Raw genomic sequence first — 17,550 nt, 5'->3', positions numbered from 1 at the left:
TCTGATCTCCAACATTCTTGACTCAGAGTCAATGATCGAAAAACCGGAGAAGACGATCAAACCAAAATCCTCAAAAACTAAATCATCCAAGGGAGCCAGTTCATCGGTTCCAGTTGAAGAAGAAACCAGACAGAAGAAACCGTCAAGAAAGGCGGTTGAGGCAGAAGCTCCACCAGAACCGAAGAGGAGGAAGAAGGTAGCCGCGAAGAAGGTTTCAAAGAAACCGGCAGACTCCGAGAAAACGCTTTCCTCGGACAACCCACCGGAAAGAACCGCAGATGTCTTTCAGCCCATCCCACTCAACACCGTCATTCCAGTTCCCATCTCATCTCATTCTCCAAGGCAAACCGAATCTTCGGGGAGCAAGGAGAACAAGTCAGTTTCCAAGGAGGAAGCAGAGGTAACCGTTCACTCTGAAACCTCCAAGTCACCCAGTAAACGAGTTGGAGAGGTATTGGCCGATGTGGGCTTGAATACCTCAGAAGCAATCAACAATGTAGTCCAAGAGATCACAAAGGAACCGAAGAGGACGACGTCTCAAGTCGTCGGAAGCCAGATAATCAGGTTGAAATACCTGATCAGACAGAAGCACAACCGGTCGATGAGACGGCCAACACAATGGAAATCACACCTCCGGCTCAGGAGGGAAATATTGAAGAACAGGAACCTTCCGGTTCCGCAGGAGGGAAGACAGCCTTGGAAATCCAACCGGCCTCAACACCTGAAGGCTCCAATCAGGTAAACAAAGGCAAAGGCATTCTCATTGAAGAAACAACGGCAACCGGAACAGGCACGCTGCAAACCGATCCTCAACATGAAGCCATAACCGGAGAAGAGGTTCTTTACACCATTGAGCAAGAAAATGAGATCTTCGAGGAGCTCATTCAAGACATGAACAAAGGTGCAAGTGATGCGCTAGCGCCATACATCTTATGGGTGAAGCTCAGATGCGAAACCAAGTTATCAGACATGGTTCCAGGTTTAAGTGGCAACAAACAGTGGGACAAGCTCATCGAACTGGAAGAAAGGGCACTTAACCTAGCTAACACCAACCTAATCCAACCGGCGTTTAACAAAGCTCCGGTAATCCTTGAAAATGCTCGGTTACAGGCAGTTGAGAATGCGTTTCAAGGAACCCAAGGAAAGACACTAAATCCGATCGAAATGATGATGGCCGAACGATTTCTTGGGGTACGAGAACAGCTTGTGCGAAATCTTGATCGTCTTGACATGCAATGGTGGAAAAGTTGCCAACGTCAATTCAACAATGCTGAGTTATATCAAAGTAAGCCTTTCTTTATAAGTGGTGAGATATCCGGAACCTCTGAAAACCTGGAACAAGAAGCCTCTCAACCGGTCAAAGCTCTGGACATAGATCAAATCAAGCAAGCGATGGCTGAAACCGTTGACTCATGCCTTGGAAATTTTAAGGCCGTAACCGACGAAAGAATTGCAGTGGCTGAAGATAAACTATCAAATTCTCTACAAACCATGATGGACACGACCATGCAGACGACAGTTAAAGCCATGATCGCCGAGTCCGTCAAAGCCGCAACCGCTCCACTATTGGACATGCTGCAGGCAATGGCTATTCAAATCGGGGAAATGACCAAAGTTCAAGACACCACAACTCTGACGCAAATCGAAAAGGATGCTGAAACCGCAAAGAAACTGCAAGAGGAAGAGATTGAAAGGGAACGGTTACAGAAGGAAATTGAAGATAAAGACTATGCGATTGCCCAACAATGCAACGAGGAAGAGCAGGCCAACGCCCAGGAACTTCCACTGGATCAACCGTCCCACTCCATGAATACAAGGAACAAGAAGAAGCGAAGTGCAGTTAAGAATGTGATGAAACGGGCAGAACAGAAAACAGCCTTACCAGTCGTAATAAATGCGCAACCGCTTGATGAAGAGGAAGAAGAAGATCCGGAGGAACTCAATCAACGGAAGAGAAGGACAACCGGAGAATCCACAGCAACCCCAAGCTTCAGACCTCCAAATGCTCCACCGCCTCCACCACCAAAGCCAGTTTGTGCCAACTTCAATCTCAAGAATAAGGGCACCGATCATTCAAGTGTATGGGCCGGTGTGCTGATCGATGTCGAAAGACGTACTAGAGAACATAGAGCAAGGCAAGAAGAAGAAAGAAGACGGTTGGAGAAAGAGCTGGAAAAGGAGCAACACAAGGGGGGATCATCCAAGCCCTAAACCTCTTTCTTTGTTTGCTTTGAACAATTATGTTTTATTCTGTTTCAGAACTTGGTTACTCTGTTCTTTCTAATAGGTTCTAACATATTTCTCTCAAAAATCATACTCATGTTTTTGAAACATATTTCTCTCAAAAATCATACCCATGCTTTTGAAACATATTTTTCTCAAACTCATGATTTTTAACCGGCCATACATTACATGTTTTGAATATTTATTCTAAATAATCAAAAAGGGAGAAATTGATAAAAAAAAATTGAGTAGATTAAATTTTCTAAACTGGCCACTAAGCAAATTTTAAACCGGCCATATCTTACATGTTTTGAATATTTATTCTAAATAATCAAAAAGGGAGAAATTGATAGAAAAATTAAGTAGATTAATTTTGGAACCGGCCATACATTACAATTTTTGAATATTTATTCTAAATAAACAAAAAGGGAGAAATTGATAGAAAAATTAAGTAGATTAATTTTGAACCGGGCAGACAAACTAAACAGAAGTTAAACTTCATGTGCAGGTACTTCTAAAATCGAATGAACCGGTTGGGGCATCAATAACCGGTTGCACTACTTCAAAGAAACCAGCCTCAAGTGATCAAGTTAAAGATCAGAGGAGCCGGGTCTACCTTCTCAAGCGACCGGTTAACGAAGAAGAAAGATTATACTCCCCAACCGGATGATACACTACAAGACACAAAAACCGGATGGTTCAGAACAAAAGTCAGAAGATTCAAATTCAAGAGTGACGTACCATGACGGAAGAAACGTGTCTTGAAAGAATAAAAGAAGATCAGATCCGATCAGAAGCATGCAAGGAAAGCAATGATGCCTTATTGATCCGATGCTGACAACCGGTAGTGGATGTTCAACACGTGTCACAATCTGAAAACCGGCTATGTCATCCTTTGCTCAGAGTCACCTGCATGAAGGCCAGGTGTTGAGGAAGTTGAAGCGTGCAAGCAACCTCTCTGCAAACAGGCGTGATAATGATCGACCAATCCGCAAGAGAGAGAAGAAAGTAACCGTTGGCTACTTTCAGCTATAAAAGGAAGACGGATCGTCTTCATTCAATGCAGTTCAGCAGTTCGAAGAAGTTCAGAAAATAGTTAATGAGTTGTAAAAGCATTAAATTCTAGAGAGATAAAGTCTTACTTTCCAAAACCGGTGTGTCTAAAACCGGAAGCCTTCTGTGTGTGTTTGTGTTAAGTTGTTGTATTACATCAAAGTGTGAGTTTGGTGTAACCGGCGAGTAGCGAAGTTGGGCTCGACCGGAAGTGTTGTTGTAACTCTAAAGAGTTAGTGGAGATCCTTCTCATAACCTGAGAAGAAGGGGTGACGTAGGAGGGTTTGCTCCGAACATCCATAAATAAATTTCTTGTCTCGTGTTCTTTCCTTTGCTTTCATTTCTCGCTTACTTAACCTTAACCGCAAAACCAATCATACTTCTAAAACCGGTCACTCATATCCATAAAACCTACTCCTTCTAAAACATCATCTAAAAGTCGCATTCGTTGCTTCAACCTGAAACAGACATTTTCGCCCTTGAACCCGGTTCAAGAGTCTGTGACAGGTTGTGCAGTGCTGAGAAAAGTTTTAGTCTCTAACCGGACTATCACCAAAAAGTGTGTGTGTTGTAAGCGGCCACCCTTACCTGAAACCGGAAACACCCCGGTCCTTCAAGGGCGTCCCCGATCCTAACAATAATGTTTTATGGGCTAGTGCACGACCCTTTAGGTGCTTGGTTATGTTGGCTACTTAAGGTTAATCAATTTTTTTTTCTCAATCATTGTCATTTCAGATTTCATAACTCCTTTAGATCCATTATTTAAAGACTATAAATGGTTGGTTTGTTCCCTTAAAAAAATTTAATTTTGACGAACATTATAAAAATTGTGAGGAACATTTTAAAAATCGTGAGGAACATTACAGTAAATATGAAAAAAAAGTGTGACGAACATTACAGTAAAAATCGTGAAGCGAAATACATATTTCGCGTCACGCACAGATGAATATGGACATTTCACATTATCAACATTGGGTTATTTTGACAAACATTATCAACATTAGGTCATTTTGACAAACATTATCAACATTGAGTCATTTTTCTAATTAAACTTATTATTATGGTAATTTGGTCAAATTTCTCCTTTAAAATAAAATACAAGTAGTTTAGCAGTTATAAATAACTCAGATTTATTATATTTTAGTGTATAATATTTAAAAAAGTTGTTTTATTTGAATTATTTAATTTAGTATGTTTAATTTAATTATATATTATATTTATAAAATTAAATAAAGATAAAATATGTGTTATTTTAATATAATTTATTTTATTTTATTTTAATTGTTTAATTAATTATATATTATTAATTTGAATTATATATTTTAGATTTATAAAATGAAGTAATTAATGGATTTAGAGAAAAATGGTATAATTGGATACAATTATCGAGTTTAGAGGAAGAAAGATGAGTATTTTGATAAAGAGAACAAAAATTTGAGTATAATAAGAAAATGAATGAAAAAATTGGGTAAATTGAGAATATATGGATCTTAGTTTAAGTTAATTAAACTAGAATTGTTAAGTTACTCTAAAATAGTAAATTTTGAACTCTAGAGTTCAATCAAGATTTTAAATAAGTGCTGATTTGTTTTTGTTAAAATAAACTAGTTAAAAGTGATGACTGAATTGCTGAAGATGGATAATATTTGGAGGGATGCTTTGATTAGTTGGATTTAATGTTCATAATCTATTGTAAAAAAAAATTATTTTATTTTCAAATGTAAGGAAATTCTATATAACTATAAATAATAATGACTTAAAAAGTATATTATTATTATTATTATATATAATTAAGTATAAAATTAATTAATAATTATAATAAATAAATGACACTAAAAACAAATTATATTTACAAGATAATTACATAAATTTATTTATATAATAAGAGAATTTAAATCAAAATATATATATAAATATATATATATATATATATATATATAAATATATATATATATATATAATGATACTTAATTTTTAAAGTGTTCGGATTTGTCGGGTCTAGAGTTGTGGTTAATTTGGATATATATGTGAGAGTAATGGATACTTAAGTCAGATTATGGGTTGACTCGTCCATAAACTTAAAACAGTTTTAAAAAAATTTAAAATGTTATAGGTATGTTTCAAACTCATAATCTAACAAAAACGGATGAATTCCCAAACTAACCTAGTTTGGCGTTCAACTTCACAAACTAACCTACTTTGTTTAATCATTCATAAACTAACTTAGTTTATTATTCAAACTCAGTTTTTTTAAATTTATTTATTTATTACATTTAAATTCATTATATATATATATATATATATATATATATATTTAAATTATTAGTTTTTATAAATTTGATATATTTAAATTATTATTTTGTACATATCACAATCTAACAACATTTTGTAAGATGTGACAGTATAATTTTTATCTCATACCTAACGAATCATATTTGACGTTCCTAATAGCACATGATTTAGAGAAATATGGTAATCTTGTTCCCAGTGAAAATTTGAGAAAGAAGAAAGTTTACGAGATCAAAACCAACGTATTTAAACCGAAATGGATAACTCATGAATAACAATCATTTGTGAGAGGTGTGACCAAGAAGGTCATATGAGACATAACCACGATGTCTCGAGGAAAATCGTGAATAATTTAGAGAAATGATGATTGTAATCGTTTTATGAATGATTAATTATCATATTATTATGGTTAAAATATTTTAAATTTATTAGTATTTATTCATTATTTATTAGAATATTAAAAGTAATATTTATTATATTATATAAATAATAATTGAAATATAAATATATATTAAAATATAATGAATTAAATATATAAAAAATAATAATTTATATATATATATATAATGAATTTAAATATAATAAATAAATAAATTATAAAAAAAAAAAATTTGAATAGTAAACTAGGTTAGTTTGGGAATGATTGAACAAAGTAGGTTAGTTTGAAAAGTTAAACGGTAAACTAAGTTAGTTTGAGAATTGATTCAACAAAAACATTTACTACATGAATGCGTGATATTTTAAAAATATAAGTTCAATTTTTTAATTAAAAAATATAAATATAACTAATTAATTAATAAACGTTTTTATTTTATTTTAATATATTATTCATAATTTATTAAAAATTTAAACATTAAATTTATTTGGTTTATTAAAAATTTAAACAATGAATAAATATTATTATTATTATTTTTATATTATTTATATTTTTTATCAGTGCTAGATCTTCCTGGTTATTATACTCATAAATTTAAAATTGTAAAAATGGTATATAAATCAAAATTGTAAGCTGTTATTTATAAAAATAACTTCTTCTATATGTCTATTAACTAAATATTCTAGCTATGAAATTCTAAAAAAAACAATTCTAAACATAGCACAACCCAGATAGTGATCCACATCCAGAAGTACCTAAAAGGCTAAAAAAACAAAGCCATAACAGATCAGGCTAGGTTAGGGCTAAAAATAAAAAACAATCCTTGGCAGATCATCAAAATATACAAATTTTAATGGAAAAACAAACATTTGTAGATAACATGATTTCCCGTGTATCTACACAGTCACACTTTTCATATCAAAACGTATATAAATCTTGTCTAAAATTCTGTTGGCAATTTCTCAGCTAGATTCCGATACAGGTACAAACAAAGCCATTAAGAAGTCGGTCTTTGACACAGGAATCATTTGAATGCTTAAAAGCTCTCCAATTGATTTGGTTATGACAAACCTTAATTGAATGACAAAGGTTAAGTCATTGAACTTACGAAGATACTCAAACTAGGTCAGTCGTATGAACAAATTCACTAACCCAGAAAAATAAAAATAAAAAGGGAATCATGTTGATCGTCATGAAGCAACAATGGAGCGCGAAGAATTCTGTCCTAAGCCAGCCCCCAAACCGACAGGAACATTTTCCGATTTGCTGTGATTGCTATGACTACATTGGGAAGAATGAACATGATTCTGGCTCGTTTTTCTGCTGTTATTGATATTTATCACAGCTTGGCCATTGTTACTTGCATTAGACTGATTATGAGAATTACCATTTCCATTCTGAAGATTTGAACCCCTACTAGACATAGGAACCATTCCAATGCTGCCTTCTTCTTCATCATTCCTTTGTGTTGGATCTTCTTCATCATCCCTTTGTGTTGGATCTTCTTCATCATCATTATATTCCACATCTACATTGTATCCCTTGATCAAGAAATCTGAGCAATTTTTCTTAATTCCGTGATCAAAAGGGTTCCTAAACCGGCCTCCAGGTCCTCTAAGGTAGTTATAGCGCATTGAATTCGCCAACTCATTTGTCGTGATATTTCGTGATATCTACAGCAAAGAAAACCAGTAATGAACCATTTATATGAATCCCATCTGTACAAAAATGTAATGAAGAGATGTATATAGGGCAAGCAAATTGGCGGGCATCAGATATGTCTGATGAAAACTGAAATCGTAATTCGCGTATTTGAAAAGACTTTATTTTTATCTAATATCTAGGAAAGACTTTCACATATCTGTCTAAGACTTTTTAAATAAAACACCTTGCAATCTTTATTCAAATTTATTTCCCAACAAAATAAAGAAAACTTCATATCAATTTATGACATATTGGATTCCTAGAATGGCATAAAAGACAAAGAAACACTATTAGCGAAAAGATAGAAGTTGGAGCAAGTTTACAAATGCTAATTCAACACGCATTTCTACCAAGTAAACCTAGTGCTTATTAGGAGATTTTGTGAGACTCACTTAGAATGTGTTTGATAATGTTATCACTTAATCTAAATAATTAAGTATTTATTGGAATTTCACTTAATCAATTAAGTAAATCTAGCTTAATTCGATAAGTTATGAATGATTATTGGCATTAGTTCCACATTTTATCAATCAATCAATTTACATATCAATGAATAATCAGACTACATATTATAACCTGATGTAATATTCAAAGTAGAAGTTGGAATAAGTACAATAAGACTAACCGAATAATTATTGCTTAGATTAGGGGAGTTTGTGAGACTGACTTAGATTTGTCTTTCTTATCTTATTTTCTATTGCTTTCTCTTGGTTTGTTTGAACTTATGCATGGTAAGGTTAGTCATTTTGCCTTTTTTTAGACATGGGTTTGTTAGATGTCTTTTTTCATGTCTTAAGTATGTGACACTGACTTCTCATTTATTAAAATAAGGCTTTAGCCTCTCCCAAATTGTGACATCAATGTACAAGAGCAACAAAGGTGTAAACTTGTCTATAAGAAGGCTAATTCATGCATGACAAGAAAACAAACAAATACAATTGCCATCAATTGAAAAAAAAAATTCTGTAAGTTATCTTATTACGTTTTGAAAACAGAACTTAGTAACACACATATACATAAATTTATTCGCAGTTTTTCGTCTGGATCAAAACATAAAATTATTCCAGTAGGCCCAACTATTCAACAGACATAAAGAGCACATAGATAACCGGGAGAAACTGAATCGAGTTGAGTATTCATTTAAAGAAAAGATTAATTATCAAGTAGAATGTAAAACAAACCTGAGAAGCTTGCATGATAGTTAAGATGACCACACCCGAAAAGAAGAAGAAATCTGCAAAAAGAAATGCAACCGCTCCCATATGTTGAATAGCAGCATGTTTCACCCATGACCCGAAAGAAGATGGAGCCACTGGATCATTCCAAATCCCTGGAAAAATAGTATGGTTAATAAATAATGAACCTTGCAGAAAATCCCAACCGCATCACCATTCAAAAAATAAAATCTAAAATCTTAACTGCAAAGGAACTTACTCGTAAGTGCCACAGAACCAGTAATCAGCATGGCGAAAACTTCAAGGACAAGAAAAAAGAAGAAATCCCATTTGTTTTTCTGTTTCACAAATTAGTTAACAAAGCAGGTGAGAAGCATAATCGAGTTATCCACAATACTAAGCTAATAAAGACAGAGGATTCTTTACTGCATCAGAAAGATTATTTACAACACATCAACAGCCACCATTAACCCTTCTACTTACATACAAACAAATATCTACGAACCCATTTCAAACCTTAGATTTCCCTAGAAATAGGCAGAGGTATTCAAGCACCAAGAAAAACAGAAGATCTGCAAAGCAATTGTGCCGTGATGCAATGTTCAAAGTAGAAGTGGAAATAAATACAACAATCATTATATACAAATGTAATTGGGTATGGATACTAAAGTTAACGCCTCCATTTAGCCCCTTCTGCTGATTGGGGCAAATATGATATATTGAATTGCTTGTGCCTTTCTTAATTTTTAAGCATTTCTGAATCTGTTTGGCTTGGTCTACTGAATAGATTATATTTTATTGGCTTTCTGTTTGTGATACAAACTATCGAGTATCCTTTATTTTTGCTTTTTGGTTGTATGTTTTTGTAAGAGCTCAAATATTAGTGTGAATAGGATGAGAGAAAATAGAAGACGTGAATGAGAAATTAGCAGACTTAAGGTGGGGGAATACAGTGTTTCATCAAAATAAGCATACCCACTACTATATCCCACCTAACCTTTAATACTAATAAAGAAACCCTATCCCACAGGGATGTCGGGTACAACAAAAAGCAGTAAAACTCTACTCCAATACAAAAGAGACATGTGGCCTCTGAGGACTAAATTAAAAACAGACACTACAAAAACCAATAGCAAATAAACTGTTACAGTTTTCTCATTTATTAAAACAAGGGTCTCACCTTTCCAATAAAGAGAGAGATATTCATGGAACAAGAAAAACAGAAGATCTGGAAAGCAATCATTACATGATGCAATGTTCAAAGTACAAGTTGGAATAACAACAAGAACAATCAAGTTGATTGGCTTCTAGGCATACTAACGGAAGACTTAACGCATCCATTAAGTTCCTTGTACTCATTGGGGGAAATATGAGATACTGAGTTATTCATACCTTTCTTATATTTTTTTATGTTTTTGGGAATTAAAGGAGAACTAGCATGACACCCCCACAGTCATGGTCCCTTGCTTAAACGCAAAGCGCTTACAGATGGAATCGAACCCGTGACCTTTTGATCTCTTAAGCCGACTCTTACCACAGGGATACCTTGGTGGGGTTCCTTTCTTATATTTTATGCTTTACTTAATTTGTTTAGATTGTTCTACTGAATATGTTATATTTAATTGGCTTTTTGATTGCTGGCTTTTTGTTTGCCATACTCAGGCTGCTGAACTTTTCTAGATGTAAGTTTTTTTCATTTATTAAAATAAGGCTCTAACATTTCGAAACAAAAAGAAAGAAAAGAAGAGATATACACGGCACAAGAAAAATAGAAGATAAAATAGTGATGCAAAGTTCAAAGAAGAAGTTGGAATAAATTACATGAAAGTTAATTGGCTTTTATGCAAAGAATTGAGGATGGATACTAACTTAAGACTTAACGCTTCTATTTAATCCCTTTTGCTGATTAGGGCAAATCTGAGATACTGAGTTAGTTATACATTTCTGATCTCTTATGATTTTCTTATTCTGTTTTTTTTGCTGAGTAATCTGTTTGGTTTGTTGTACTGAATAGCTTATAAGCTATTCATGGGGAGGAAACTTTAACAAACTGATGTTCAATACAATCTTAGGCCTTATTAGATGTCAAATAATCCACTATCTAATCTTCCATCAATCACATCATCAACAATACCAAAACTCCCTCCAAGTTTTATTTATTTATTTACTCATTATATATTTATACTCCTAAAAGGACATAAAAAATGCTTCAGACTCGTTACCTTGCCAATGCAGTTGGATACCCAGGGGCAATGGTGATCAAACTGTTCAACACACCGATCACAAGTGGAACAATGCTTTGCTCTAATGGGCCTAACAATCTAATTACGAAACAAAAATATGAATAGATTAGGGAAATGTTGCAAAGAATGGTAAATCACAGAAAGGTTATAAGGAAAAAAAAACCTTGCAAGTTGCACAAAGCTGAGACCAGTTGCCAGCCAGCAAAGCAGGATTATTTATCTCAATTTTCAATAAAGGTTCCTGAAAAAAAAAAATCCCTCGATAAAAATTGGTGTGTCTATGAAAGAAATACAAGAAAAGAGGTAAATGAGGGTGAATAGAAGGGAAGAACATACATCATCCTTTATGCTTTGGGGATCACTCACATTCATCTTTACAAACCCTGGATCTTTGCTGAAATTGTAAATCAGAGAAAAAAATATCATATATGTCAAATTTAGCGTTCAAATGTGGATGTAGATTGAAGTACATTTGGATACTAAGTGTATCCAAACTTAGTGTGACTCGGATTAAAAAAGTCATTCGTGGTTTCTACTTCAGATCCAGATTCATATACAAAAATGTTTCCAAATGAGGCCTTCAGTCAAGATATACTAGGGCCTTCTTTGATGAAGGGTCATTTGGATTTAATTCAATAACCCATTATCCCATCATCAATCGTATCATCATTCAAATACTTTATTTTTATAACATTTTAAAATATCAAATACAAAGATACCTCTAGTCATTAACCCAATTAACCCCACATAACTCACTTATAAACAAACAAGATTTTCTCCAAAAGAAAACTTATGATTTAATTTTAAAACAAATAATACATCAAACAAGCTCTAGATATTCATCTTTTAAGGAAGACGGAACCTAGAAAGTGTGAAGAGGCATACCAGCTGCACCTATAAAACAAAAATAGCCCCCCAGTTGCTAGGAAAACACCTAACCAAGCGTTAAGAGCAAAGCCAGCAGTTAACCTTGGCAAATTTGTTGCTGCAAGAGGAGGGAAAGTTGGTGAAAGTGGTGAAAATAAACCATGAATAAAGGTGCAACATATGTTCAAGCAAAGATCAACATACCCAATATGACTGAATTAATATAAGTCGCAAGTAGCACAATAATGATAAACCAAAGAAGAGGTGCGAGGCCTAATTTTGTCAATCGACCAATTCGGCTGTTTGGATCCCATCGCTTCTCAAGCAACTTTCTGGCATTTCCCTGTAAAATCGCATTTCAGCTCCTTCGGTTAGCTAGTTTTACATTCGTTTTGAAGAAAAATAAAAGATAATTTGATTCATGATGAGGAAAAAACTGCATTTGTAATGTTTGCAAAAAGAATCCCAATGAGATAAAATAATTTGAATCATGATAAAAAAAATTATAATCTGATCATGATTCAGAAAATAATCTTAACATCAAATGAAGCTAAAAAACACCATAAAATCTAGATCGTGATTATAAAAACTATTTAGATCATGATCCAAAAATCAATCTTATATCAAACGAAAAAAAATCCCTTTCAGTAACTTTGACAATTTTCCAATGGGTAAATTACCAGTTTTCAAATAGGCTTGTAGATATTAACCACGAAAAGCAAGCATGGTTCAAGTAAATTTTCAAATTTGCACATAAGAAGAGTACCCCCTAAAGTAGATGCTAATAATTTCAGCTGAAAACACGTTTCTCCTGAGAGCCACAAATAACTTAATGAAACAGTCTATAAGGAATACCTACAAGGAAAAAGGCAACTTGTCTGTAACCCTTATCAGCAGCGAGCTGTGCTGGTGTAAGACCACTATTATCAGTCACCATTAGATCTTCATTCTTCCCAGCCTGAACTAAAACGGTGCATGCTTCAAGATTTCCCTTAATGGCCGCCCAGTGAAGAGGGGTACAACCTGAAAAACAAAGTGGAAACCAGCATAAGAGATGAGATGCACTGAGTTTTTCAGTTAACTGATATGAACAATAAAGTGTCGCATAGGGCTTGTTTGATGAAGGGATATTTGAATTTAATCCAAATAAACCTTTATCCCATCATGAATCACTTTATCAATGAAATCATTAACCAAAATAACATAAATTTTTTTTCTTTATAACATTTTAAAATATCAAATGCAAATGTATTTTAGCCATCTGAGCCAAATAATTCCAAATAATCCACTTTTTCATGAAACAAGTTTTTTCTTCAAAAGAACAGATTATTTTAAAAAACAAAATCTACATCAAACAAGCTCTTACCTTCTTTGTCTTGGCGCGACCTATATGCATCAAGAAATAGCAAAAGGCGTATACAATCAGCAAAACCCTTGTATGCAGCCCTAAAAATTGTGAAAAGGGAATCAACAAGAAATCTATAAGGTACATGATAAAAGTCTTAAGTTTAAACAAAACTCTCACATTTCAGACTTTCAGTATCGAAGATAAAAAAAAATATATATATTTAAAATCTTATTTAATTCCAAATAACACTCACTTAACTATTACAAAGGTTAAGCTTAAGACATAAAAGTGGTGTATTCAGAAGAATGGAAATATAGGACTAAAGTTTGACATAATTATTGCTGTATTATTCATTCAACATCATGTTTACTGGCAAAGACACATAACCAAATGAGTTAGGATATCAAGTTCAGTATGTCTGCATGAAATACCAATTTGATACTCCATCTCCTCAATGGTATTTTGTCACAATCACAATCTCATTGAAAAATTTTAAGTGATTTTCTGCGTTAAGACATTTTCTAGAAAATGATCATGAATATAGCGTGATTTTTGCTTCATTTAGTATAAATATTACTTTGTGTATAATAATCCAGGTTATCGAGTGAGTTTTGCTTCATTTAGAATGGGCATGAGTTTTTCGCTCTACCAATGAGCTAGACGAGACTTCTGTTTTCTACATCATTGTGATTTTTAGAAAACATAACAAATGTAGATTTTTTAAGATCAGGGTCTAAATAAAAAAAATGCATACCAATATATAACTATAAGGTCATCTCCCAATAAAACACTTTGCAATGAAACTCCACAATATAGATAGGGATTTCAATTTTCAACTTTATATCGAATCAGAAGAGATGTTTACAATTCAAACCAACCATAGTAACCACATGCACCAGTTGGTCACCACAGAAACCTTAGCAATCTTAAGGTTCATAATTTATCAATTTCTAGTGAATCTAGTCATGACATCCTATTCTATCTTAAAATGGTTTTGACAGTAGAGATGGACCAAATGTTTGACCTACATGAATCTAACTATAATTACCAGCTACAAGTTATTTTTACAAGTTCATGCAACCAACAAACAATAATAAACAAATGCATGTACAATATCTTTGCAACTAAATAGTAATATTTAGCCTATTTGAAGGCAGGTGATTTTCGTAAAGAATTTTGTGAGGGAGTACGAAGCCACCAGAGAAGATGATGGCCTTATCCCTTGCACGCAGCATAATTAGGGTGCAGGAGATATAAGTTGTGGTCCATTCAGTGAAGGATGAATCAGATGGGATTTTGATGGCCCATTTGGAGAAGAACCATTCAGTGTGGTTAGTAAAGAATTAGTTCACTATAAATGTTGATATCGATGTATATCATCCTTTTAATTTTTAAATTATGAACAATAGCTTTTCCTTGAAAACTAGTTTACGGTGGTTGTTACATATGAGAGTAAAGAAAGGCAGAAATAGTACTTGCTTGGAACTTACAAATGCGTCAAATTGTGTCATTACTTACCAGTGTAAAGGGCTTCTCCCATCGTTATCGGGGACATCAGGATCAGAATTCCATTTTTTTACAATGTGATACAAGAAAGCTGTCTGGCCGTATTGTGCTGCAACATGGGTCACCTGCAGTAAATATATTGTTTTACAAATGTTTCCGGATCCATACAAGAAACTGCCAATAAATTTCTAGACCAGTGTAGACAAAGTTTCGTTTCCATATATCATCACATCCAACTTCTCATTGGTATTAAATATCTATAAGAAATAATGTTTCCAAATGAAGCTCATATTTACAATAATGCAAATAATAAGATGCTACATAAAATGATATGGTTGTCAAAATATAATTAATCATACATGATCAACTATCAAAGGAAAAGCTAACCTGATACCCATACATATCGACTGTATTAACCCGCGCACCTTCTTGGAGTAAAAGTTCAGCTACCTGGATCCCTCCCCGCACTCCGCTCCAGTGAAGTGCAGTTTGCCCAGTATGGTCTGAAGCATTAACATCTCCACCATGCTGCAAAATGTATTAGATACAGAACAATCACTGTCAGCTTATGATGACTGACTTTATCACGCTTTGTTAGTTCATTTCTAGCACCAAAAAGGTATAGGGAACCATAGCGATCCAAGATGCTTTCTCCTGAAATCCTTAGCAATGTTCTTCTATAAGCTCAAGAGTTCAATCAATTAAATATCTTGGAACGATAAACAAATAACTGCAAATTAAATATATAAGGATGAATATAACCTCAATGATATACTGTGCAGCAGCTGTCCGATTATTAAGAGCCGCCCATTGCAAGGCGTAGTATCCAAGGCCATCTGGCTCGGAAACCGAACAACCTTCGGATTCCACCAGTCTCTGCAGCTTCTCCATATCGCCATAAGCCGCCGCAGTGTAAACATCGTCCCTCAAGCTATCATCCTCCCCTCCGACCGTGGCATGTTGTTTTCCTCCGGCGGATTCCCGATCCCGAGATTCAATCTCCTCAACTACCTCGATCTCCGACGTCATGGAAAATGAATTGGTCAAAGACTCAAACAGAACTCACACGTCCAAGTGGGGATGTTCCTAATGTTTCACAACTGTACAATCAAATGAACCACCATATTTATTTCACAAGTATGGGGTTGACATAGTTGTGAGTATGACCTTGAAAAAGTAGGGTTTTTCAAATGATCGACGGAGGGAGAGAGAGAGAGAAAGAGAAATAGCCTCGCGTTGACTACGATTTGAGGAAATGGGAGGAATTGGGCGGGTGGGCGTTCACTGAAAAATACATTTATCAGAATCTCCTTATCTAATTCTGATTCTTCCTGTTAACATTTTTCAGGAAAATTAAAAAAATTAATGTAAAAAACTTTACATTTATATAATTGGTAGGTTTGATTGAGCTTATATTCTTAATTGTAATATATTTATTTATGATTCCCAACTCCAAGTAAGTTTGTATAGATTTGACACCCAATTTTTTTTTTTTTTTTTTTTTTTTTTGTTAGATTTCTAATAATATTTAATAATTAATATCATATATATATATTTTATTAATTTTATTTAAATTATTAATATATTATTTAAATTACATAAATCTAGTGCATAATCATTATTAGATTTGTTGTATCTAGAAGACCGTCATCTACATAAACTTTAGTATAAATGGAGATGATAAAACCATTTTATTGGAGGTGTGGTCTAAACAAGTGAGTGAATAAAAAATGTTTCAAGTTAATGAGAAACTGAAAATGCTGAAAAATCGTCTTCAAAGGTTTGATAAAAGAAATTCAGTAATATCTCGACTAGAGTTTTTGAAACTAGAATGATTCTTGAAGATTTGCAGAAAAGGATGCTTGGTGACGAAGTTTCTCAAAGTCTATTTCAAGAGGAAAAAGAAGCGATAACTAAATTTCGTGCTCTTAGTTCTCTTGAAGAGAGCCATGCAAAACAAAAGTCGAGACAAAATTGGTTGTCTCTTGGAGACAACAACACCTCATTCTTCTATAGAAAGTGCTCTACAAGAAACTTGACAAATCGGGTTCATAGAATCAAGATCGTTTTTTATCGGAAGCTTGTGATTTGGTTTTTGACGCATCAAGTAGGGGAAAACAATTAAGAATTGTTGGTACCAAAAATAAAGCAGTTGATTCAGTAACATGGGCTGCAATAAGGGTTCGATGTCATTATATTAATAAAAAAATGGTTCGATGGTATGTTAACAAATTAGTCCACTACTGAAACAAGACTTCATAAGTTCAGAGACTTGCGAATGGAACAAAAAATGGGTAGACTCGGTCGTCTTCCGAAAAGAGATGCGGCTATGTTAAAAAGACAATTATCTCATTTGCAAACATATCTGGGCGTGATTAAATATATGACAGGGTTACCCAATATTGGTTTCGTTCTGTTCAAGGGTAGCAACTAGTTCATGATGAAACAATTCGGTTTTATAGAGATCTTATTGGAACTAGAAAGGAAAGCACAAGTCATATCCACTTTCTTCATCAGATTTTGACCAAGAAAGTCACCATGGAGGAAATTCGTCTGATGATTGAAGTAGTCGGCAAGGAGGAAATTAAACAGGATTTGTTTAGTATGAGTGGGACAAGAGTCCAGGACCAGATGAATTCAATGCGAAGTTTTTCAAGGAAAATTGGGGTGTGATCGGGCATGAGGTTAGCAAAGGCATTCTTGAATTCTTTTAGAATAGGAGGATGCTTAAGCAATGGAATGTTACGGTTCTCAATTTGATCCCGA

General features: G+C 33.9%; 1 protein-coding gene across 1 annotated transcript; it reads right to left on the bottom strand.

Annotated features, from left to right (window-relative positions):
* Positions 1–6,770: 6,770 nt before the first annotated feature.
* On the bottom strand, positions 6,771–16,068 carry LOC124911388 (protein S-acyltransferase 24-like). Its single transcript, XM_047451865.1, has 13 exons — positions 15,547–16,068; positions 15,172–15,312; positions 14,797–14,909; positions 13,297–13,376; positions 12,790–12,953; positions 12,135–12,273; positions 11,949–12,048; positions 11,400–11,457; positions 11,227–11,304; positions 11,043–11,141; positions 9,080–9,158; positions 8,827–8,975; positions 6,771–7,614 (listed from the first exon to the last, which is right to left on the bottom strand). Exons 1-13 carry the CDS (start codon positions 15,811–15,813, stop codon positions 7,132–7,134), a joined length of 1,950 nt encoding a protein of 649 aa, XP_047307821.1. The 5' UTR covers positions 15,814–16,068; the 3' UTR covers positions 6,771–7,131.
* Between the last annotated feature and the right edge of the window lie 1,482 nt (positions 16,069–17,550).

The sequence above is a fragment of the Impatiens glandulifera genome, chromosome 8 (assembly GCF_907164915.1).
Source record: "Impatiens glandulifera chromosome 8, dImpGla2.1, whole genome shotgun sequence".
NCBI classification, from domain to species: domain Eukaryota; kingdom Viridiplantae; phylum Streptophyta; class Magnoliopsida; order Ericales; family Balsaminaceae; genus Impatiens; species Impatiens glandulifera.
This window is presented reverse-complemented; position numbering and strand designations above follow the sequence as displayed.